A 23541-nucleotide genomic window follows, 5' to 3' on the forward strand; every position below is an offset into this window, starting at 1 on the left:
ATTATTTCTGGTCCAGAGGTTTCCGGCTATCTTGTTAAATGTGCAGAAATGTATTATGTGGTGATTGTTTTGTGTTTTGACAGGCTGAACTCCAAATGAAAACAAAAAGAATTAGGATCTTACACTGAGTAGACAAAACATTAAGAACACCTGCTCTTTCCATGACAGACTGACCAGGTGAATCCAGGTGAAAGCTATGATCCCTTATTAAATCCGTTTCAATCAGTGTAGATGAAGGGGCGGAGACAGGCTAAAGAAAAGTTCTTAAGCCTTGAGACATGGATTGTGTATGTGTGCCATTGAGAGAGTGAATAGGCAAGACAAAATATTTAAGCGCCTTTGAAACAGGTATGGTTGTAGGTTCCAGGTGCACCGGTTTGTGTCAAGAACTGCAATGAGGGAGGGGAGGGGTGTTTGGTATACTCAGTGTATATTTATGCAATAAGCCCCGAGGAGGTGTGGTATATAGCCAATATACCATGGCCAAGGGCTGTTCTTACGCACAACGCATCGCGGAGTGCCTGAACACAGCCCTTAGCCGTGGTATATTGGCCATATATCACAAACCCCCGAGGTGCCTTATTGCTATTATAAACTGGTCACCAACGTAATTAGAGCAGTAAAAATACATGTTTTGTCAAACCCGTGGTATACGGTCTGATATACCACGGCTGTCAGCCAATCAGCATTCAGGGCTCGAACCACCCATATTATAATCACAAATGAAGGACAGTGGCAAACTGTATGGTTGAATCCAAACAAAGACTCTGTAGTGCTTTAGTTTTGTGATATCTGGTAACTGAAGATATAGGACATGTCCACCTGAATCTAATTCTAATTCTTGTTTCTTGAGTGTTTAATAAAACAACATGAAGTGGGGGTCAGGTCAGCATCCTACCACAATAATGACACACTCTCAGAGACTCATCAGGAGAGAGGCCCCCAGTCCTAGCCCCTAGGGCCCCTAGCCATGTCAGTCCCTGGCCTGGTCTCTAAAAGCAGGGAACAGGGGGACGTGATGAAACCAGTGCGGAGACCGTTAGCCCTGTTTTCCCAGCCTAGGGATTGTGACAGAGAGGGACTATAATAGGCCTGGTGACCGAGGCACAGCAGGATGTCACAGCAAGGCTTCCTTCCTGCTGCCTGCAGACCAGTTGGTTGCGACAGGGGGGTCAGAGGCCCCCCAACCCAACAACATCCCCTCCTCCCCTCATCCGCAACCTCCAACCACCCTCATCATCATCATCATCTCTCTCCTTCTTATTTTCCTCTGAGAAGACAAGTGATTGACAGACTGACTGAGTTATGCTCTGCTTGCGGGAGGTAAAAAAAAAAGACTTACTAGTCGCCAAAGTTACGGAGCATGTCTTTAACACTAGTGGCTGTCCTTTTCTGACTGACTGGCAGACAGGGTGTTTCTGTCCAGGTATGAGAAGCAGGGTAGAACATTCCACCCTGGTAGTTATCCTTACTGCGCTACACAGCGGGCTACAATACTAATGTAATGAGCAGTAATTCATGTGAACAGTGGACACAGAACAAACTCAACAGATGGTGCAGGTCATAGGTACCATGGAAGTAGCTCTCTCTTTTATAGGATCTCTAAAAGTGGTGCGTGGCCAGCGTAATGTGCGGCTATGTATTGGAAAACGACACAATTATTTGTGCTTTTTTGGGCTTAGGATCATAAAATGTCTTTAATGTATGGCTCATCAGGCTCAGGTGACTTCAGGCTTGAATTTTCATGCCGATCAAAGCTCTAATCAAATCCAGACATACAGTTGAAGTCGGAAGTTTACATACACTTAGGTTGGAGTCAATAAAACTCATTTTTCAACCACTCCACAAATTTCTTGTTAACAAACTATAGTTTTGGCATGTCAGTTAGGACATCTACTTTGTGCATGACACAAGTAATTTGTCCAACAATTGTTTACAGACAGATTATTTCACTTATAATTCACTGTATCACATTTCCAGTGAGTCAGAAGTTTACATACACTAAGTTGACTGTGCCTTTAAACAGCTTGGAATATTCCAGAAAATGATGTCATGGCTTTAGAAGCTTCTGATAGGCTAATTGACATCATTTGAGTCAAATAGAGGTGTACCTGTGGATGTATTTCAAGGCCTACCTTCAAACTCAGTGCCTCTTTGCTTGACATCATGGGAAAATCAAAAGAAATCAGTCAAGACCTCAGAAAATAAATTGTAGACCTCCACAAGTCTGGTTCATCCTTGGGAGCAATTTCCAAACACCTGAAGGTACCACGTTCATCTGTACAAACAATAGTACGCAAGTATAAACACCATGGGACCATGCAGCCGTCATACCGCTCAGGAAGGAGAAGCGTTCTGTCTCCTAGAGATTAACGTACTTTGGTGCGAAAAGTGCAAATCAATCCCAGAACAACAGCAAAGGACCTTGTGAAGATGCTGGAGGAAACCGGTACAAAAGTATCTATATCCACAGTAAAACGAGTCCTATATCGACATAACCTGAAAGACCACTCAGCAAAGAAGAAGCCACTGCTCTAAAACCACCATAAAAAAGACAGACTACGGTTTGCAACTGCACATGGGGACAAAGATAGTACTTTTTGGAGAAATGTCCTCTGGTCTGCTGAAACAAAAATAGAACTGTTTGGCCATAATGACCATTTTTATGTTTGGAGGAATAAGGGGGAGGCTTGCAAGCCGAAGAACACCATCCCAACCGTGAAGCACGGGGGTGGTAGGATCATGTTGTGTGGGTGCTTTGCTGCAGGAAAGGGACTGGTACACTTCACAAAATAGATGGCATCATGAGGCAGGAAAATGATGTGTATATATTGAAGCAACATTTCAAGACATCAGTCAGGAAGTTAAAGCTTGGTCGCAAATGGGTCTTCCAAATGGACAATGACCCCAAGCATACTTCCAATGTTGTGGCAAAATGGCTTAAGGACAACAAAGTCAAGGTATTGGAGTGGCCATCACAAAGCCCTGACCTCAATCCTATAGAAAATCTGTGGGCAGAACTGAAAAAGCGTGTGCGAGCAAGGAGGCCTACAAACCTGACTCAGTTACACCAGCTCTGTCAGGAGGAATGGGCCAAAATTCACCCAACTTATTGTGGGAAGCTTGTGGAAGGCTATCTGAAATGTTTCACCCAAGTTAAACAATTTAAAGGCAATGCTCCCAAATACTAATTGAGTGTATGTAAACTTCTGACCCACTGGGAATGTGGTGAAAGAAATAAAAGCTGAAATAAATCATTCTCTCTACTATTATTCTGACATTTTACATTCTTAAAATAAAGTGGTGATTTTAACTGACCTAAGACAAGGAATTTTTACTAGGATTAAATGTCAGGAATTGTGAAAAACTGAGTTTAAATGTATTTGGCTAAGGTGTATGTAAACATCCGACTTAAACTGTACTTACCCAGCGTACGAAACATTGCTCTTTCTATGACAGACTGACCAGGTGAATCCAGGTGAAAGCTATCATCCCTTAATGATGTTGCTTGTTAAATCCACTTCAAATCAGTGTGCATGAAGGGTAGGAGACAGGTTGAAGAAGGATTTTTAAGCCTTGAGACAAGTGAGACATGGATTATGTATGTGTGCCATTCAGAGGGTGAATGGGCAAGACAAAAGATTTAAGTGCCTTTGAACGGGGTATGGTAGTAGGTGCCAGGTGCACCGGTTTGAGAATGTCAAGAAGTGCAACGCTGCTGGATTTTTCACACTCAACAATATTCCGTGTGTATCAAGAATGGTCCACTACCCAAAGGACATCCAGCCAACTGTGGAAAGCATTGGAGTCAACATGTGCCAGCATCCCTGTGGAACGCTTCGACACCTTGTAGAGTCCATGCTCCGAGGAATTGAGGCTGTTCTGAGGGCAAAAGGGGGAGCAACTCAATATTAGGAAGGTGTTCCTAATGTTTGGTACACTCAGTTTATATGTTTTATATGCTTTGGAATGACACTTCCGGTTTTGGCGGGAAATACCTGGTGCCCGAGAGAAAAGTGATTTATTCTCGGGATGGAACATTTTTTAAATACCGGGAAAATATTCAACTCTACTAAAGACTGAATGTGAAAGTGATAATAGCGTGGGTGGAAGGAAGGACACCCACACAGAGCAGAGCTGAGCAGAACGGTCTCAGTGCTACAGGGACTCTACCCTCAGCTGTCAAGTCACTTGGAGAGACATCACAGGGTTACCATGTGATGCTAGGGGGACTCTGACACTACTGTTCTTTTCAAATAACCACAATGTGTAATCAAATGACATGAAAGACCTGCCTCCAATGACCACCACAACACTAGAGTCTGAGTCCCTTACTACTGAAATGATTCTCGTGTGTTACAGCATTTGTATTATCATTTTCAGGGGTTGGAACCGGTTCAAGGAACAGAACCGATAACCGGAAAAGAACAACATTTTTCAAGGAACAGAAATGGAACCGGGAATGAAAGTGATCCATACTGTTCCGGAACAGAACCGTTATTTTAAAAGCAAGGAAAACCGGTTAATAACGTTATTTTACGTTCCAGGCATTTTTTTCTAGTCCCACAAAAAAAATGCAACAAAGCGCCAATGCAAAGCCCTCACTCTGTCACTCAGAAACTTATTCCAGCGTCTGCCTGCAAGCTGAAAATCTTTGCCGATGTATGTGCATGTTTAAGTTACCTGCCTCTCCCCCTTCCGAAGCATAGGCTACTGTACTGACGTTAGAAGAGTGAGAAGATGGGGACAGATAAATGTATTCACTTTTTCAATGCTAGTTAAGAATATTATAGGCCTAGTTACTGTATAACTCTGTCGACCTAATTCATATAATGCATGTCATAACAAGGTGCCTAGAGCTTCAAGCCTGCTCCTTAACCATCTCTCGCTCTCTCCCCACTCGTAAAATTTCAGTCACATCTTGCGCAATAGTCTACACTTGTCTGTCCATCATGCATGTAAACAACTAGCTTGCCTGCTCTATCCGCACTGATTGGTGAAGTAATTTAATGAGCAGGTTAAAAAAGAAACAGAAAGGAACGATATAAACTGGTACTTTTTTGGGATTCGAACCGGTTCAGAACTTTATTTTGCTGGTCGGAACAGTGGAACGGAACAAAAGAAATGTGGTTCTGTTCAGAACGAAATGATTGGGAAATGATTTCGGTTCCAACCCCTGATTATTTTTTATTTTCAACTGTTACATTTCTGCAACTTGTTTAATAACATTTTCAGTATTTGTACTAAATGGTAGTATGCCAATGGCGACCCACCAAACATGAGAGCAGCTTAGAGACAGAGAAGCAAATGTTTTGGTCTGCTGCTATAATGACAGAGGGGGACTTGATAACACACGTGAAGCAGCAGCAGTCTATCTAGCTTATTTCACACAGTGGGGATGGGGTCTATATAAAACTACAGCCATTTAAAATACTGCACCATCTCCACACTCTTTCCTGCTCTGATAGCAGAGCCAGACAAGTCAAACTGAGATGTCTTTCTCTCAGAGTCCTTTAGATTATCAGGTCTTAGTGTTTTTTTACTGTTTTGGTCTCTGACTTGATAATGTAGGTACCTTGTTTATTTCTACCTGACACATACTGTATGAACCTTTAAAAGACTTCCAGGCTTATTTCAGTTTTTTCAAAGACAAAGTGACTAATCTAATTTTCCTGCCTGCGTGTCACCCTGGAGCCACAAACTGAAGAGTTCCGTTCAACTGTTCAACTGTTATTGAAACAATATGACACATGAGTCATATCTTGTTCACAGGAAGAAAAGAGGGACCTCTGACGATGGTATACAGCGGAGTGGCTTGTGTTGGTGGATTTGTTTGACAACGAATGGTGTGTGTGTGTGTGTGGTAACTCACAGGTTCTGGCTAGACGCATCAGCTGCGTGGATACACAGGTAGGTCATGTCCTGTGAGAGGTAAACAGATAGGAGTACAAACACAACACGAGGGTCAGTTTTGTTCTGCACACAGCACATGCCATCTACATGTGGTCACAGTACAGTTTATCAGCGGTATATCATTCACTTTCTGCCAATTAGCATTCTTGTAATTATTTCTATTGTTTGAAACAGTAATTAGTAGGTAAGGTGTGTGGTCATCAACTGCACATTGTTGTTGGATGAGTCAAGTAAATACATACACATACTCAACTGAGTATTATAAATGAACCACATAGGTCAAATAAAACTAAAATATGATGCTTCAAGAGTGAAGTGCTTTATTGAACAGTTAAAGCTTTGTCTAAAGTTCTACAGTCCAATGTCACTGGTATGTACTAAACTGTGAGACACCACTACCCCCAGCTGGCTTCAACTATGTACTACAAAATCTATGTTTTCCACTTCTACAAAATTATGCCATACTGTACGGATTTCATTACACAACATAATTCCCATGAATCAAATCAAGGAACTGAATACTGACCCAAAAAGTTATGAGACGTCTCTCTAGAATTTGAGACAAAGTCCCATATTCACTAACTGAGTATGAGGAAGTTAAAAATCATTTAAATATTTAAGTTTGACTCATGTAAGACATGTTATTCAAGGTTATGGTCAATGGTCATGAAATCCCATTTCAGTTCATGACCAACTAAACCAGAATGAAGCCTACTCCAGACACAACAATGTATTCAGTCTATCTCTGTGAAACTGGCCTTGTGTCCTCTATGGCTGCCTGCCCCACTCACCTCCAGCACGGGTTTAGCATTGTTATACACAGACAGGATGTGGGTGATGTTGTTCTGGGACAAACTTTCTCTGTTCTCCGAGTCTGGGAAAAGACGAAGGGAGGGAGAAAATGTCGATCAGTGATTCTTCTCAGTGAATTTCTATGAGACCCTCTGTAGACAAAGCAATGCCATAAGGAGAGAGAGGAAATGCATCAGTTGAAGTGTTTAAGACCCAGGAGTGGCTTGCCCAGAAGCAGCATCTTTTACTGTGTGGCTGTAATTTGGTTAGCAATCATTTGGCCTTGTCACTTAAAGCTATTTTCAGTGTGTGAGCAGTACTTGGACCATCTAGCGAAGCCATCATCAGTATGGCTAACATTATAGCAGGGTAGATGTCACATTAAGCTGGTAGGGCAGAAACCCCCTTGGCTGAGGAGCAGATAAATCACCAATATTACCAGAGGGAGTAAATGTGCCATATTCTACTGATGGATACAGTATGATGCATGCAGCAGCCTTAAGTTGGGCCATGCCTTAGTTCATTGAGCTACAGTGCACATATAACCTTCGGCTACTCTATTTTGATCTATACATAACTATAATCCACTCACTAGATATTCTTGTTATCTCTTCCCTTGTTAAATTTGACCATATCTTACAGGTAACGTATCAACAACATTATAACAACATAAGGACAGAGAAAGTAAAGCTCATGTGCATCAATAACAGAAGAAAATGCCTGAGTCTCTTTGAAAGCTGCCCTGGATTCAAGCAAGATGCTGCTGCCACAGCTAGTGAATTAGTGAGTGTTGCCTCTTGGGTGTGATGCCTGACTGTGCAATATATAAAACAACTGAATGGATTTCAGCAGAATCCTGTTCTCACCTCTGATATTTCCCAGGTAGAGCCCATCAACAACCTGCAAATAGGAAAACAAAGAGACATTTCACTAGTTAGATATTCACAATTTGAGCATGGCCTTAACCTTAGTGATGCTCCTTATCTATGGTCGTAGGACGTATTCAGGTGTCCAGTTTGGTCAAACAGTATTTTCCCAATTGAGAAAACAAACAGGAACCGTTCTCATAGCTAAATCAAGCCTTATAGGGCCTGTAATAAATAGTATTGCCTGGCATGACTGGGATTGAGGAGCACTGAACCAACTCTGATGGTTAAGGTCATGTTGACACAAAGCTGTGCAATAAAGCTGTAGCGATCCCATCATGATCTCTTCTAGACATTACAAGACTCCTGCATTATTTAAGACTTCAAAATAAAAAGTATATGCCTGCCTATGATGTTAGTGTCCTCTGAAATTCAGATAAGCTTAGAGCTTCAGTCAGGGTGGAATTACAGTGGTGCCCAGAGGTGCTTCTGGACACTCCCATCACCGTTAACGGGACACTAAGACGTGTAATATATACAGTACCAGTCAAAAGTTTGGACACACCTACTCACCTACTCATTTTTCTTTATTTGTACTATTTTCTACATTGTAGAATAATAGTGAAAACATCAAAACTATGTAATAACACATACCGAATCATGTCGTAACCAAAAAAAGTGTTAAAACAAAATATATTTTTGATTTTAGATTCTTCAAAGTAGCCACCCTTTGCACACTCTTGGCATTCTCTCAACCAGCTTCACCTGGAATGCTTTTACAACAGTCCTGAAGGAGTTCCCACATATGCTAAGCACTTGTTGGCTGATTTTCCTTCATTCTGAGGTCCAACTCATCCCAAACCATATCAATTGGGTTGAGGTTGGGTGATTGTGGAGGCCAGGTCATCTGATGCAGCACTCCCTCACTCTCCTTCTTGGTCAAATAGCCCTTACACAGCCTGGAGGTGTGTTGGGTCATTGTCCTGTTGAAAAACAAATGATAGTCCCACTAAGTGTAAACCAGATGTGATGGCGTATCGCTGCAGAATGCTGGGGTAGACATGCTGGTTAAGTGTGCCTTGATTTCTATATAAATCACTAACAATGACACCAGCAAAGCACTCCCACACCATCACACCTCCTCCTCCATGCTTCATGGTGGGAACCACACATGCAGAGATTATCCGTTCACATACTCTGTCTCACAAAGACACAGCGGTTGGAACCAAAAATCTCAAATTTGGACTCATCAGACCAAAGGAAAAGATTTCCACCGGTCCAATGTCCATTGCTTGTGTTTCTTGGCCAAGCAAGTATCTTATTATTATTGGTGTCCTTTAGTAGTGGTTTCTTTGCAGCAATTCGACAATGAAGGCCTGATTCACTCAGTCTCCTCTGAACAGTGGATGTTGAGATGTGTCTGTTACTTGAACTCTGTGAAGCATTTATTTGGGCTGCAATTTCTGAGGCTGGTAACTCTAATGAACTTATCCTCTGCAGCAGAGGTAACTCTGGGTCTTCCTTTCCTGTGGCGGTCTTCATGAGGGCCAGTTTCATCACAGGGTTTGATGGTTTTTGAGACTGCACTTATAACATTTTCTGCATTGACTGACCTTCATGTCTTAAAGTAATGATGGATTGTCGTTTCTCTTTGCTTATTTAAGCTGTTCTTGCCATAATATGGACTTGGTCATTTGCCAAATAGGGCTATCTTCTGTATACCACCCCTACCTTGTCACAACACAACTGATTGGCTCAAACACATTAAGAAGGAAAGAAATTCTACAAATTAACAAGGCACACCTGTTAATTGAAATGCATTCCAGGTGACTACCTCATGAAGCTGATTGAGAGAATACCAAGAGTGTATAAAGCTGTCATCAAGGCAAAGGGTGACTACTTTGAAGAATCTAAAATCTAAAATATATTTAGATTTGTTTAACACTTTTTTAGTTACATGATTCCATGTGTTATTTCATAGTTTTGGTGTCTTCACTATTATTCTACAATGTAGAAAATAGTAAAAATAAAGAAAAGCCCTTGAATGAATACGTGTGTTCAAACTTTGACTGGTACTGTATATACAAAACATTTAAACACCCAACTATTGACAGATAACAATAAGGGCTTTAAAACAGTCAAAATAGTAGGGCTAAGTGTTGTTCTCCATTTGATACCCTAAATCCAAACCTGTATGAGTTATCACGTTATTATATTAATTGACAGTGTGTGATGAGTAGCCTACCCTTTGGTTTTATTCAGGGAACTATAGGGACGTTCAGTGTTGCAGATAGACATGTAGATGGCTGATGTAAATACCATGACATAATATATTTCGCGCATATCTATGTGCAACGTTTACGCCCCTCCGAGGAAGTGCCTTGCTACAAAATAACAATCAAGCCATTGAACAGAACAGATACATTAATAACAAAAACACAAAGGCCCCTACCTTGTTCATTCCATTTCCCATCTCTCTCGCAGACGACAAAGATTATGAAGTATTTAAAATACAGCTGAGTATTTACGTCTCAATGCAACAACGCAAAATATTGGTCAAGAACATGGACTGACTTTCAATAACATGAAGCGGTGCGTGCGAGTGATCGCGAAATGGTCTGTCCGTCACTAGTGAGACCCCTTCGCGCCTCTGTAGTTCAACATGGGTGTACTTTGACCGATTTGTCTACATTGCTTCACAAGACGATCGCCATAATGCTGCTCTGTATGACCTGCGCTCCATAATCCTCTTCCGGGTTTCCCCCGAGAAATTATATCATTGGTACATGGGATCGTAATGCAGCCCATTCCGCGCGGGTTTCGTGACATTAGACCTGTTAAGGATTATCATCAATTCATCCAGTACTACTTATTTGTACTATGTCCTAAATAAATGCATTTTAAGTATTGGAATTATCGAATAGCCTATGCTTTTTAATTCCTGTAAACCCACACATGCCTACCATAGCCTAATCCAGGACTACAGCGTGGATTCCTTTAAAATGGCAACTAAAAACATGGCACTAGTACGATATTCACACAATTAGATAAGAGGCAAGAAAAGTCTTGCCAGGTTTCAAAATAGGGTAAATCCATGGATGCTGATATATCACACCTATGCTGTTTATGATGTTCCTTGTACTAGTAAGCCCTACACATATAATTGACATGTAGGGCCTACTCCTCCAGTGGCATTTAACCATCCACAACATGGTAGATATAACAGCAAAGGGGAGACATACTATTGGGTAAACATAGGAACTTTTATTTTGCTCTATAATACATGATAACCTTAAGAGGAAGAGCCCTTCCAAAACGTATTGACTGAGGTAATGTGGACAATAGATAAATACAGACCAGTAATTGGTATGTTTGTACGTTTGTTGGTGACATGGTATGTAATGTGGTCCACTGGATGGTTGGTTTACTTCTTCCATTCCTTGTTCTCATAGTCCCATTTGGCTGAGAAGCCCTCCACGGGGTTGATCCTCATGTCCAGCATCCTCTGCACCTCCTTCTCTTTCCATTCTGACTCAAAGGTGGGGGGGACAGGTCCGTACACTGCAGCGAGACAGACAGCTTGTTAGGCTCTGCCTCAAAGTTCACCAATGAACATATATTCTTTAATAGTCTGTATTGAACATTTATCTACCAAGGTAATCATTATTGAGAACATTGTTTCACAATAACAACCTGGTTGCTTGTCAGTTATAACAATTATGGTTGATGCAATACAATGGCAGAGAAGACAGGCAACCCATTTATTTGAAGGGGCACTGATGGCCAAAATTGAATATTTGAATTATGTCATAAATAACATCTTGTATATCTATCTCATTGAGAAAGAATGCTGACTTATGGCTCTTAACAGGTGGGTGGAAAAGCCATGAACATCAACGTACACCGAGCAAAAATATAAACGCAGCACGTAAAGTTTTGGTTCCATGTTTCATGAGCTAAAATAAAATATCCCAGAAATGTTCCACAAAAAGCTTATTTTGCTCAAATGTTGTGCACAAATTTGTTAACAGCCCTATTAGTGAGTATTTCTCCTTTGTCAAGATCATCCCTCCACCTGACAGGTGTGGCATATCAAGAAGCTGATCAAAGAGCATGATCATTAAACAGGTGCACCTTGTGCTGGGGACAATAAAAGGCCACTAAAATGTGCAGTTGTGTCACACAACATAATGTCTCAAGTTGAGGGAGCGTGCAATTGGCATGCTGACTGCAGGAAGGACCACCAGAGCTGTTGCTAGAGAATTGAATGTTCATTTCTCCACCATAAGCTGCCTCCAACGTTGTTTCAGAGAATTTGTCAGTACGTCCAAACGGCCTCACAACCACAGCCCATGTGTTACCACGCCAGCCCAGGACCTTCACATCCGGCTTCTTCACCTGCAGGATCGTCTGAGGGTGGGTGGGGGATGCTGAGGAGTATTTCTGTCTGGAATAAAGCTATTTTCTGGGGAAAAAATAATTCTGATTGGCTGGGCCTGGGTCCCCGGTAAGTGGGCCTATGCCCTCCAATGCCCACCCCCCTACCCAGTCATGTGAAATCCATAGATTAGGGCTTAAATTATTTATTTCAATTGACTGATTTCCTTATTTGAACTGTAAATCTTTTAAATTGTTGCATGTTGCGTTGATATTTTTTCAGGATATTACAACTGAATGATCACAGACTCCATCCACAATAAATGTTCCCATTCCTTTTCTTATTAGAAGACATACCAAACTTCCTCTGCCATAGGACAACCAGTCCTGTCATGCCAATAAAGAAGAACATTCCTGCGATAACTGATTTCCACTCCTTTGTGCCCTCGTTCATCTCTGCGAAGCTCTGCTTGAAGCTAATACGGTACACTGTTGGTAAAGAGAAAATGCAAGGCCTTGGTTAGATAACAATTTAACACAGCCTAACGGGTAGGGATGTGCATCTCTCCTTACATGCACGATTCAATATGCATCTAGATATATGGGCTCCGATACAGGAAAGATATTTTTAGTTTGAAACGATTTGACGCGATTCAATTTAATTAGTGGAATGAATCAATGCGATTAACAATGATGGCATGAACACATTAATTTTCCATTCTAAATGAATATCTGATAGTGATGGCGCTCAGGAGCTGAGTTGGATCTGTCTGAGCTGACTTCTCTGAGCTGAGTGAACGAACCATGACTTGTCGTTGCTGTATGATAGAGAAGTATTTCTGCCGTGTGTGTAATGTAACGTGTGAGTTGATCCATAGGGCAGACTGAGCATCTACCACTATCAGATTAGGGGGGGCAATTTATGTTTTGTCCCCACACTGCTATAACTTGTCATATACCAGATACATTTTGAGCTAGTAAAATGTATATATTTATCTTAAGAAATTAGCTTTGACATACATAGCCAATTAATATAACACAGCTTTGGATTTCACCTGCCTCAAAAGTGAAAGGTTTTGACCGTTTGGAACCAGAGGTGATCTATTCTCCCGTTCTGACCAGTGCGGCTGGCGAAAATGATTGCGGTCCTTGTTATGAAATTACAGTTATGTCCACTCCGGTAGCCCACAGAGCTCCACCAGTAAATGTATTTTCTACAGCGCATTTGGTAACACAAATCAGGTTTCCATCCAACCTTTAAATGCAAGTAAAGTACCTGTTGGAACCCAAAGAAGTGTATGCCATGCCCGATGGAAAATTTGTCGGTAAACTTTCCAAATGTCAACAAAACACGCTAGACAAGGTGGGATCCTTTAGTGTCTGTAAATTAATTATGCTTGAAATGTCGGTGGAAACGCCTTAATGAGCAAATATTGATATAATAACCATCATATCGAAGTAAACTTGGAGTCACGCAATGACGTGTGATCCTCCCACATTAGGAAAACAAGCAGTTTATTAGGATACAGATGAAATATGTTCTGATGAACTTCACAGGGTGTTTAATGTGCAGGTGATGAGCTTGATGCTCCTTTCCAATAAATAGAGGGTCTTATTCTGGTGACATGATCGTTGACGCTTGGCTGCCGTGACAAAAATAATCTCTCTTTTGTCCATAATAATCTAATGTAGGCTATACCCACACTGTGTCTGTGACCTGATGGCTACAGCGCACGTGCCAATACTAGAGTGGGCACACGTGCTATATAACGCAATTTTTTTTGTGAGAAAACCATCAGTAGAGCTGAAAATGCGGTGGAAACCCACTTAACTTGTATTTTCTATTCGATACATGGGAATTGAACCGCCTTTTATCCTCAACAAGTCAATTTAATGAAAAAATGTAAGAAAATGTGCATATTGTTTTTATGCAGATTTGAGAATATTCACATGAAAATCTGTCACCAATTGTACGGAAGCCTAGCTAAATGACCCAGCAAATGACATCGGTTGTCCCTCAATTAATAAAACCTATTTAATATTGCGAAAGCCACTTTAAAAACATCTTAATGCTGAAGGTGCTGTGCAGATGTTGCCTACAAATATTAGAACAGGGATAGGGTAGCCCTACCTCTTGTTGGCGCAAGCAGCTGCGTCTCCCGCACTGCGTACATAGTTATCTGACTTGTAGATCAATATCACATGCAAATACATGCACAAACGTTTGATAGGCTGAAGGAGAGGACGCATCAATTCAAACAGATGAGGTATTTTCAGAATAAGGCAACAAAAAAATAGCATAATAAACGTTAGTGAACCGGCGATTCGTAACATTTTCATTGGTTTTCTTACCGATGCATGCTACATATGGATCGGCTTGGGCTCCCACGGACAGATGCACTCACATCTTAAACATTTGAACCAGGGACCGACGCGTATCGGTGAATCGTGTAACTCTGTGTTGTTGTCTGTGTCACACTGCTTTGCTTTATCTTGGCCAGGTCGCAGTTGCAAATGAGAACTTGTTCTCAACTAGCCTACCTGGTTAAATTAAGGTTAAATAAAAAATATCCCTACTAACAGAACAGATAGGCAAACAATACTTCTGTCTTGTTTTGAGTAAGCAACAAAACTGACAAATGTCAAGTATTCAACAACAAAGGTGAAAACCACTTACATGCAATCTTCTCCTCATTGGAGAGTGTGGCCCAGGAGCCCTTCTCCTTCTCCTTTAAGGACTTCTGCACTGCACTCAGCTCTGTCACAAACTGGACGTCTGGGAGGGGGTTCTCCCGCCTGTCAAAGTAGGCTGGGAGAGCGTAGTCGTCTACCTTGGCAACACCTGCAGGAAACTCACCATGTTACTACATAGGACTGACACACACAACCAATAAATACATGTATTCAAACCTGCATGGGACCTGCTTAGAAAATATGTGCATACGCAAATACATACTGTGTTGTGTGCCTTTGGGAGCCGCATAACTGCTTTTTCAGTCTACCTAAAAAACTTAAATATCTTATTCTACAATAAGCTGGTATTGTCTGATTACTGTACATCTCCAAACCATGCTGGTGGTGGTGTATTTTATCCATTGTTTACATTTGTTTGTGTGTCAACTTTTTAGTGGTAGGTACAATTTACAGAGGATGGTTTTAAAGGTCCATACCATGAAGGTCAAGTATGTGGTGTGTACTGCCAACATAGTCACTCACCATGTCCCCCACGTACACAGATTGATGTGGAAATGGCACGTTTGCCAACAAGGCTAAGGGCTCTGGTGGCCAGCATTCTGAAAGAAAATAACATGTATGAGAAAAACCTTGATGAAAAATGAATATAGCTAGCTACTACTGTAACAAAACATTACTGACCAACGAATTACAAAGAAGTTATTCTGATGACATGAAACTATAGCCTAGAGGCTAGCCATTAGGTCTCTGTAAAATAGTGTGGTTAGTTTTATTCTTAGTCAATTCAATTTATAGAAAAATAGCAACTGTTCAACAATAATTTATGAAACTGCACGCATCCCTAATCTGACATTTAGCAACTAGTTATGGTCACTGCTCAAGCACACATAACTAGCAACCAGTTTTTGTAACAAATACAATCTAATTAACAGAACTGTCAAAAAAGAGGAAAAACTAGTTAGCTACGTTAACCTAGATAAAGTTACCCAGCTAAAATGTCTATGCTAAAAAATTGCCTAGCAAACTAAATATAGCTAGCCATCTTTCGATTTAGCCATCCATCTGCAAAGGACATTTCAAGCTTACATTAACCATACGTTTCAATGGTAACAGACAGGCTAATAGATAGCTAGCTAACGTCTATGTTGAAAATATTAAGTTATATTCAAACTAGGCTAACGTAAGCTGAACTAGTACCTGGGCTTGTGGAGGGGATGAATATGATGAGATTTCCTCCGACACCCAGGATCCTTCAGTTCAAAGTCCCATTAGCCAGCTCTGCAAACTTGAATTATGTCAAAATGCGTTCTGGACTCATCAAAATATGTAGTTTCGCAGAACTACTATTGTTATTACTGATGTTATGCATGGCACGCACTTCCAAAAAAGGTCAACAAAAACAGTTATTTTACTTTGACCTTATTTGGAAGTACAAACCATGCGTAACGACAGTAATGACGATAGTTGCTCTATGAAACTCCATATATTGTTGAGTACTGAACGTTTTGACATAACATTTGCAGAACTGGCTAATGGGACTTTGAATTGAAGGATCTGATCGTCTCAAGCCCAGGTACTGGTTCAAACCAATGACGTATATAAACCCTGGATTGCTGATTCTATGGCTGCAGTCCAAACACTTAAAATCAAAAGTATTTATAAAGCCCTTTTTACATCAGCCGATGTCAAAGTGCTATACAGAAACCAAGCTTAAAACCCCAAACAGCAAGCAACGCAGATGTAAAAGACACACACTCTCCCCTCAAATATTAAGTGGAGACTTCTGATGATGTCTGACAAGTATACACTTGCAGGGCAAGGAATGATTTTTAAATCGACCACCTTTGCCCGGATATGGTCACTCGTTCATCCTGCGATGATTGTGTTTTCAGCCACCGGTAGCTTGTGGGTGCTTTATATGCAGTACAGTCAATTATGAGTGCATGTCTACTTATGTTAACTATATAAGTACTCATATACGCCTACTGTATGATAGCTAGCAAATCAATTAGCTAACTAACATTAGCCTGCCTAGCTGGAACTTCTGAAGGAAAATGTTTTATTTCGACAATTTCCAAATGCTAACCAAACAAAAACATTAACTTTTATGGACATACATGGACATACTTTTATGGACATACATACACTTATTATTCTAACAGCTTTTTTGTTAGTAGAGTATTTAATTGTCTTAAAATACAGTTCAATTTATTTTTGTAAGGTAATAAAATGTGGTGTTTTGTTTGTAAATTTACATTTGTGAATATGAAACTTGGCCAAAAGAATAATGAAATGAATTACATAAAAATGTTTCAGCTTATTTCTATCGTATGTAAAGAATCCAAGCAGTACATCTCTCCACAATAGTGTAAGATCTTCATAAATGTGTTCAATTATAAATCAATTATAAATGTCTTGCCACAGTTTTCTTACATGAATACAATGCCAAAAAAATATGCAACACTGTTTCTGGGTGGTCATTACAAAAGGAACAATTTGAGTTGATGTTTTCCTTAAAGTTTCACTGGAACTTTATATTATAATTGCAAACCAACATGAAGTTAAGGCTACCAAAAGAAGAGAAGACATGATGAGGAATAAAATTCCACATAGAACCTTTTAGGAAATGTTTTATCCAATTGATCTTAAAAGTCTTATTTAAGGTAGTAAAGTCAAGAAAATTCAGCCCACCACTCTCATAAGTGTTCATTACAACAGTTTTCCTAATTTAATGGGTACGGTTTCTCCACAGAAAGTTGAAAAGCATCTGGTCTATCTCCTTGCTTACTTTACCGTCAAGATAGAGCGTCATATGTTAGTCTAGAGATACCTTCAGCCTTGGTTATTAGGACTCTTCATTTTAAAGATAAGTCCCTCTGTAGCCATTGATTTATCTTCTTCTGTGTTTTTTAAAAATAAAAGGGTTAAAATTTAGTAAGCCTCTAGACTTCGGATCCTTTGTCATGGTTATGCCTAAATATGTAAGTTCTTCTTTTACTGGAATACCATAATATGAAGGTGTCACACAATCTGACAGCCATGAGTTCACATTTATTAATGTTAAGATATAGACCAGACGCTTTGGAAAAGGATTGTATCACATATGGGAATTTGGTTAGCGTCTTTCAGAAAAAGTGTACTATTGTCAGCCAGCTGGCTTATAATAATTTATTTACCAGCTTTGGAAATACCTTGTACAGGACTATTATTTAAAGAATTTGTATGAAGTTGGGTGATTAATAAAAACAGGTACGGCGAGATAAGACAACCTTTCCTAATTTCTCTCTAACTCAAATCTAGGTGAGGTGCCATATTTCAATTTGATAGAGCTGTTACCATTTGTATAGTCTTAATAGCCTTACAGAAAAACAATCCCCATTTACAAATCATTCCTTTCTCACCCTGCAAGTGTATACTCGTCAGACGTCATGTTAAGTCATCGAAAGTGTCCACTTAATATATGAGGGCTGAGGGGATAGTGTGCCTTTTAAGTGTTTGGACTGCAGCCTATGTATTGGTCATTGAGAGACCAAAATGTTATGTATTTAAGTATATTTGTTGTTGGACAGTAACACTAGTACTAAACAAATATAATATTAGGAAATTGTTTGCTTCGCTCTCAATGTAAAAGTATGCATGAAGGTGTCTAATAGAATTAACGTGTCAAAAACGAATGGCGAAATTAATAAATGCATTTCTATTGCTTCCTAAATCTGTTTTACAATTGAGGAGTACCAAGATGACTACGCAGTGATCTCAATACAGCGCCCCGTAAGGCATCCAGGGTTTATACACATCATTGGTTCAAACGTTAGTAGCTAGAAGGCTCACACTCAAGCTGATGATGTTAATCATCGCTAACTGGCACAAGGTCAAATACATAGCAGACATCCAACATGTTATTCCTTGTGTAATATTCCTGCTCCGGTCTAAACTCCACAGTAACATTACAAATGACTATGAGGAGGAATACCCACAAAACATTATACTACATACAGGAAAAGGGCACCTTAACTAACGTTAGCTAGGATGCTAGCTAGCCTAGCCAACCATTGCATATTTGCCCCTTGTCTTGTCTGCCTCTTTTCAATGTCAATGTCAATCTCTTCACTCGGCTCGTTCGGAAACATTGACAAATCCATTTCTGATTACACAGTAGACATGTAGCATGTTTATCTTAATTAAAAAATATACAGTATATAATATGTTCTATGATAGCTGTATATCAGACGTCTAATAATTTAGAAAATTCACCCGACATCTCTTACTTTTTCTCCTTTCGCCGGCGCTCCAAAAACCATAAAGGAAGTGTGATTAACCGGAAATACGTAGCTGGTGAGGGAAACTGTGGTAGGTCAAATGTAGTCACACTATTATATACATATTAAAATATGTTTGTAAAATAATGTGAGTGGTGATTCATTTAGCTGTGCAATTGAATTCTAACTTTTACGACATTAATGTAGCGAAACTAGTGTTCATTCGCTACCATGTTGCGCAGCATTGGCATTCTTCCTGTCACGCGATGTGCCCTGAGATGAACCAAAATGGTGTTTGTGGCCTGCCATACCGTGTGGGATTCAACCCGGGTGTGTGCTACCTTCGTCCCGCTAGCAAGAATAAGCAAGACCTAGCAAGAACAAGGCCGTGACCTTGGTGATTTTACTTTAAAATAAAAGTTTCGCAATGAAGATGGTGAAAAATTAAACAAATGGTCGAAATTCGTAACATTTTATGAGGAAATGTTAGCAGACTTAGAATGTTGTGAAAAAGCAATACAGTTAATCGCCATTATAGCACAAATAATATTATAGCATTGACATTATTGTTAACAGCATTCAAATTAATTTTATTTAACTAGGCAAGTCAGTTAAGAACAAATTCTTATTTACAATGACGGCCTACCAAAATACAAAAGGCCTCCTGCTGGTCACGGGTGCTGGGATTAAAAATAAATTAAATAAAAAAATATAGGACAAAACACACGTCACGAGAAGACAGACAACAAAACACTACATAAAGAGAGACCTAAGACAACAACATAGCATGGTAGCAACACAACATGACAAAAACATGGTAGCAACACAACATGGCAGCAGCACAACATAGGTAGCAGCACAAAACAGGGTACAAACATTATTGGGCACTGACAACAGCACAAGGGGCAAGAAGGTAGAGACAACAATACATCACTTAAAGCAGCCACCACTGTCAGTAAGAGTGTCCATGACTGAGTCTTTGAATGAAGAGATTGTGACAAAACTAATGATGACTAAATAGTTACGGTAAGAACAGTAATAAATAACAAAACATGATTTATAATGCTACTATTAATACTAATAGTAATAATAATATTATAATAATCAACTTTCAAAAACACTTGTAAATACCATTCTTAATTAACCCATTCATATTGAACACTGTTCAGTACGTTTTTCTTTTTGCACAGTAGTACACAATCCATTCTACTTAGGAGCACTCAAAATTTTCAAATCCATAGAGTTTACGCCCAGAGGAGTGTCGCTGCTCATTTGGTGGGCCTTATAGGGTGGCCCATCAATTTAAATAAAACAGATTTTTCATATTGGACATTGGATTTAAATTGATGGGCCACTCTTTAAAGTCCACCAAATCAGCAGTGATGCTCCTCTGGGTGTAAACTCTGTGGATTTGGAAACTAGAAGAAACTAGAAGAGTAGAGTGGAACCCCCTTTTACTGTGACACAACGTACAGATACTTTTATAATGTGCAATAAATGAGTACTCACACAAAAAAACATTGACGACCATTTAGGCGTTAAAAAATAAACATCAACAAATAAATGACATGTCTTATATAATTACTTGTAATTATTCTTTGTATGATAAGTAGTATACAATGTATCGATAATTGTGCACATTTTCCATAGTTATTCATTTACAAAGTATACAGGGCTGGATTTTTATTCTGAAGTATTCCAAAAATTGGTGACCCGGAAGTACTTAGTTATTCTTGCCTGTTTCATAGTGGTGTGTGTGTAGCATTGTACCGGTGCAAACCACCAGAGAGAAGCCAAGCAGCGTTCATTTGTAGTAGGATATAACGTTACCGTCGTGACCAACATACAACATTAATGCACTGTAACATTCACGAAAAGTTACCTTTATGTAGGTAGCTAGTTATAAGAGACTCGATTACCGTAGTCAACCTGGCAGAGCTGTCACTCTGTTGTATCGGGTATGATATCCGTTGGCTAGCTGTCAAGCTAGCAGTCTCCAGACCATCCTTGTACAATTAGCTAGTTTAGTGTTTATCTCGAAATGAGAATGAGTATTAAATTGACAACTCAGGCTTATTGCAAGATGCTTTTGCATGCTGCTAAATATCCTCATTGTGCCGTGAACGGATTACTGGTTGCTGAGAAACAGAAGGAGAAGAAAAAAGACAGCCACTCCACTCCAATCCTCTGTGTGGATTGTATACCACTATTCCACGGCACACTTGCATTGGCACCTATGCTGGAAGTTGCACTTACATTGGTGAGTGAATTGGTCGTCTTTATCTTCTATTCACATGTCATGTTTCAAAAATGTTCAGGTTACTCCACTGCATGTTCACCACTGCAAGTTACTGGGCCTGTGGAAGTAGAAGTGCATTAACAGCTGTCAGTCCTGCTGACTCGTCAAGCTAAACTCAACATCATGGTGAAAGAAGTTTCTGATGTTTCAACTTGTCCATTGGTGGAGTTTATCAGAAACGTCCTTCACAATGGTGTTGAGTTTAGTCAGCTAGTCAAACAAGCTAATATATTTTTTCTTTCCCCACTTCCAGATTGACACGTGGTGTAAAGAGAACAAATATGTCATAGCTGGGTATTACCAAGCCAACGAGCGCACAAAGGACTTCAGGTAACAATATTTTGATACAGGATCCCGTTCAAGCTCTGTGGAGAGTTGTGTTGATATGATACACAATGTACTCTGTCTTCTTTTGACTCGCACAGACCTAACCAGGTTGCTGAAAAAGTTGGGGCCAGGATTGCAGAGAACTTCAGCGAAGCAGCAATGATTATGGTAATCCTCTATTAGCCGTCCAGTATCAGAACTGCCACATTACTGAATTCACACATAAGACCTACACTGACCACTGTATCTCTAATAATGTTGTGTTCCTCAGGTGGACAGCACCAGATTCACCATGGGCTGCTATGAGCCCATATTAGCCATCTATGACCACCATGAAAACAAGTGGAAATGCAGGGACTGTAATGTGTAAGTGTTCCTGAGCTTTCCTAATATGTCATGTGGGATAGATATATCACAGCTACTGAACAGCCATTTATCCAAAAAGATTTGGAACGACATGGTATACTATGCCAATATCTGTTAGTGAAATAGAACCCAGTGTGGTAGATATTTATTTTACTCTTATTATTATCTATCCTGATGCCTAGTTACTTCACCCTGCCTTCATGTACATATCTACCTCAAATACCTCATACCTCTGCACATTGATCTGGTACTCCCTGTATATAGCTCCATTCTTGTGTATTTTATTTTATTCCTCTTGTGTTACTATTTTATTTTTAAACTGCATTGTTGGGAAGGGTTCATAAGCAAGCATTTCAAGGTGAAGTCTACACCAGTTATATTCGGTGCATGTAACAAATACGATTTGATTTGTGATTCTCGAACGTGGAGCTGCGGTTCTGGAGTGTTGGTTTGTGTGTGTTCCAGGGACTGCTTTGAGGACTGGTGTGAGGCTCAGAAGATCACATCGGCTCTGCTGGATGGCAGGTCCTACGAGAGCCTGATCGACTTCGACAATCACCTAGACGACCTCAGGAATGACTGGACCAACCCTGAGATCAACAAGTCTGTCCTGCACCTGTGCTAAGCCTCCCAGCCGAGTGACTGCACTGCACTAGACAAAGACATTGCGGCCAAAACGGCGTTGGACGTGCTAATACTACTGTAGCGCAGGAATGCTGAATGCTAAGTCTTTGTTCCCAGTGAATTGCTCTCAGGGAAGAGAGCTTTCAGAGCACTGGCCAGTCTATTTTCATGGGCAAGCAGGACACAGGTACCATTGGGATCTTTGTTCCCGTAGTAGGGAGGATCAAGGTGATCAAGACCTTGGTGTCATTCAATGCTACGTGTTCATTTTCTTTCTAATTTTTTGAGTACGATTTTTGTATGCTAATAGTTAATGAAGATGTATGCGTAATTCTGAATGGTAGGGAAACATGAATATCATTTATTTAGACTTATATTGAATACTTTAGGTTCTTCAGAAATAGTAGTGTTACAGAGATGATAGACATGATAAATTATTGTTCTGAGATTTGACTTATTGAAATATTACAGAATTGTAATCAACAAGAGATGTTATGTTTTTTATTTCACTACCTATTAAGTCTTAATGTTTATATTCTCAGAACTGTTTCACTCCTGTTTTTCTTATAAGAGATAGCTTAGTATTTATTTGTTAAAGGATGATCTGATTATTCTTTACTTTATTTGCTGAAATAAATCATGTTATTGCATAAGAAATAAACTCTAAGTCACTTGGGATAAAAGCATCTGCTAAATGTCCATGTTATTATTATTGATTCATGAATGATATATTTCGGGTTGGATTAAGATATAAAAGCCTAAATAAAATAATTTGTGAGGTTTTGATATATTAAACCTTTTTGTAAAAAATTGTTTGGACTGAATGTACAAATAAAATGTAACTTTTCAGATATTGTGCATGTTTTTTATGCCTTTTTCTAAAATCACTCCCGCTGCCCTAGATCCATAGATCTGAATGAGTTGAGTGTTCAATTTAGGAAGCAGTGTTCCATCACTTTGGGTTGAGACAGCATACAGTGGATATTAATGGAAAATACTTTCCATTTTCATTTATCCCCCCTTT

General features: G+C 39.8%; 3 protein-coding genes across 3 annotated transcripts in view; 1 reads left to right on the forward strand and 2 right to left on the reverse strand.

Annotated features, from left to right (window-relative positions):
* The window catches only part of dusp22a (dual specificity phosphatase 22a), a 29600-nt gene extending 19258 nt beyond the window's left edge, over window positions 1-10342 (reverse strand). Inside the window, exons 1-4 of the mRNA XM_071401913.1 lie at window positions 10024-10342; window positions 7572-7605; window positions 6705-6787; window positions 5873-5922 (exon numbers count right to left, since the gene is read on the reverse strand). Coding sequence (XP_071258014.1) covers window positions 5873-5922; window positions 6705-6787; window positions 7572-7605; window positions 10024-10044 — 188 coding nt within the window. The 5' untranslated portion in view covers window positions 10045-10342. The remainder of the gene's footprint in view (window positions 1-5872; window positions 5923-6704; window positions 6788-7571; window positions 7606-10023) is intronic.
* A 471-nt stretch (window positions 10343-10813) lies between these two features.
* On the reverse strand, window positions 10814-19289 carry cox4i1 (cytochrome c oxidase subunit 4I1). The gene is made up of 5 exons (XM_071401914.1): window positions 18911-19289; window positions 15165-15241; window positions 14626-14790; window positions 12306-12437; window positions 10814-11132 (listed from the first exon to the last, which is right to left on the reverse strand). The coding sequence occupies exons 2-5, from the start codon at window positions 15238-15240 to the stop codon at window positions 10996-10998; spliced, it is 510 nt and encodes a 169-aa protein (XP_071258015.1). The 5' UTR covers window position 15241; window positions 18911-19289; the 3' UTR covers window positions 10814-10995.
* A 1341-nt stretch (window positions 19290-20630) lies between these two features.
* Window positions 20631-23366, forward strand: emc8 (ER membrane protein complex subunit 8). The gene is made up of 5 exons (XM_071401915.1): window positions 20631-21161; window positions 21454-21530; window positions 21626-21695; window positions 21799-21893; window positions 22359-23366. Exons 1-5 carry the CDS (start codon window positions 20943-20945, stop codon window positions 22516-22518), a joined length of 621 nt encoding a protein of 206 aa, XP_071258016.1. The 5' UTR covers window positions 20631-20942; the 3' UTR covers window positions 22519-23366.
* The last annotated feature ends 175 nt before the right edge of the window (window positions 23367-23541 follow it).

The sequence above is a fragment of the Salvelinus alpinus genome, chromosome 5, assembly GCF_045679555.1.
Source record: "Salvelinus alpinus chromosome 5, SLU_Salpinus.1, whole genome shotgun sequence".
Lineage (NCBI taxonomy): Eukaryota > Metazoa > Chordata > Actinopteri > Salmoniformes > Salmonidae > Salvelinus > Salvelinus alpinus.

What these genes read in the sequence shown, in the direction of transcription:
- cox4i1 (XM_071401914.1), bottom strand. Translation starts at nt 15,240, where the DNA reads ATGCTGGCCACCAGAGCCCTTAGCCTTGTTGGCAAACGTGCCATTTCC. An exon ending in CTGTGTACGTGGGGGACATG is followed by an intron (nt 14,791 to 15,164) that starts GTGAGTGACTAT and finishes AGTTTCCTGCAG; the next exon opens with GTGTTGCCAAGGTAGACGAC. An exon ending in CCTATGGCAGAGGAAGTTTG is followed by an intron (nt 11,133 to 12,305) that starts GTATGTCTTCTA and finishes GTCTCGCTGCAG; the next exon opens with TGTACGGACCTGTCCCCCCC.
- emc8 (XM_071401915.1), top strand. Translation starts at nt 20,943, where the DNA reads ATGAGAATGAGTATTAAATTGACAACTCAGGCTTATTGCAAGATGCTT. An exon ending in GAGCGCACAAAGGACTTCAG is followed by an intron (nt 21,531 to 21,625) that starts GTAACAATATTT and finishes TGACTCGCACAG; the next exon opens with ACCTAACCAGGTTGCTGAAA. An exon ending in AAATGCAGGGACTGTAATGT is followed by an intron (nt 21,894 to 22,358) that starts GTAAGTGTTCCT and finishes TGTGTGTTCCAG; the next exon opens with GGACTGCTTTGAGGACTGGT.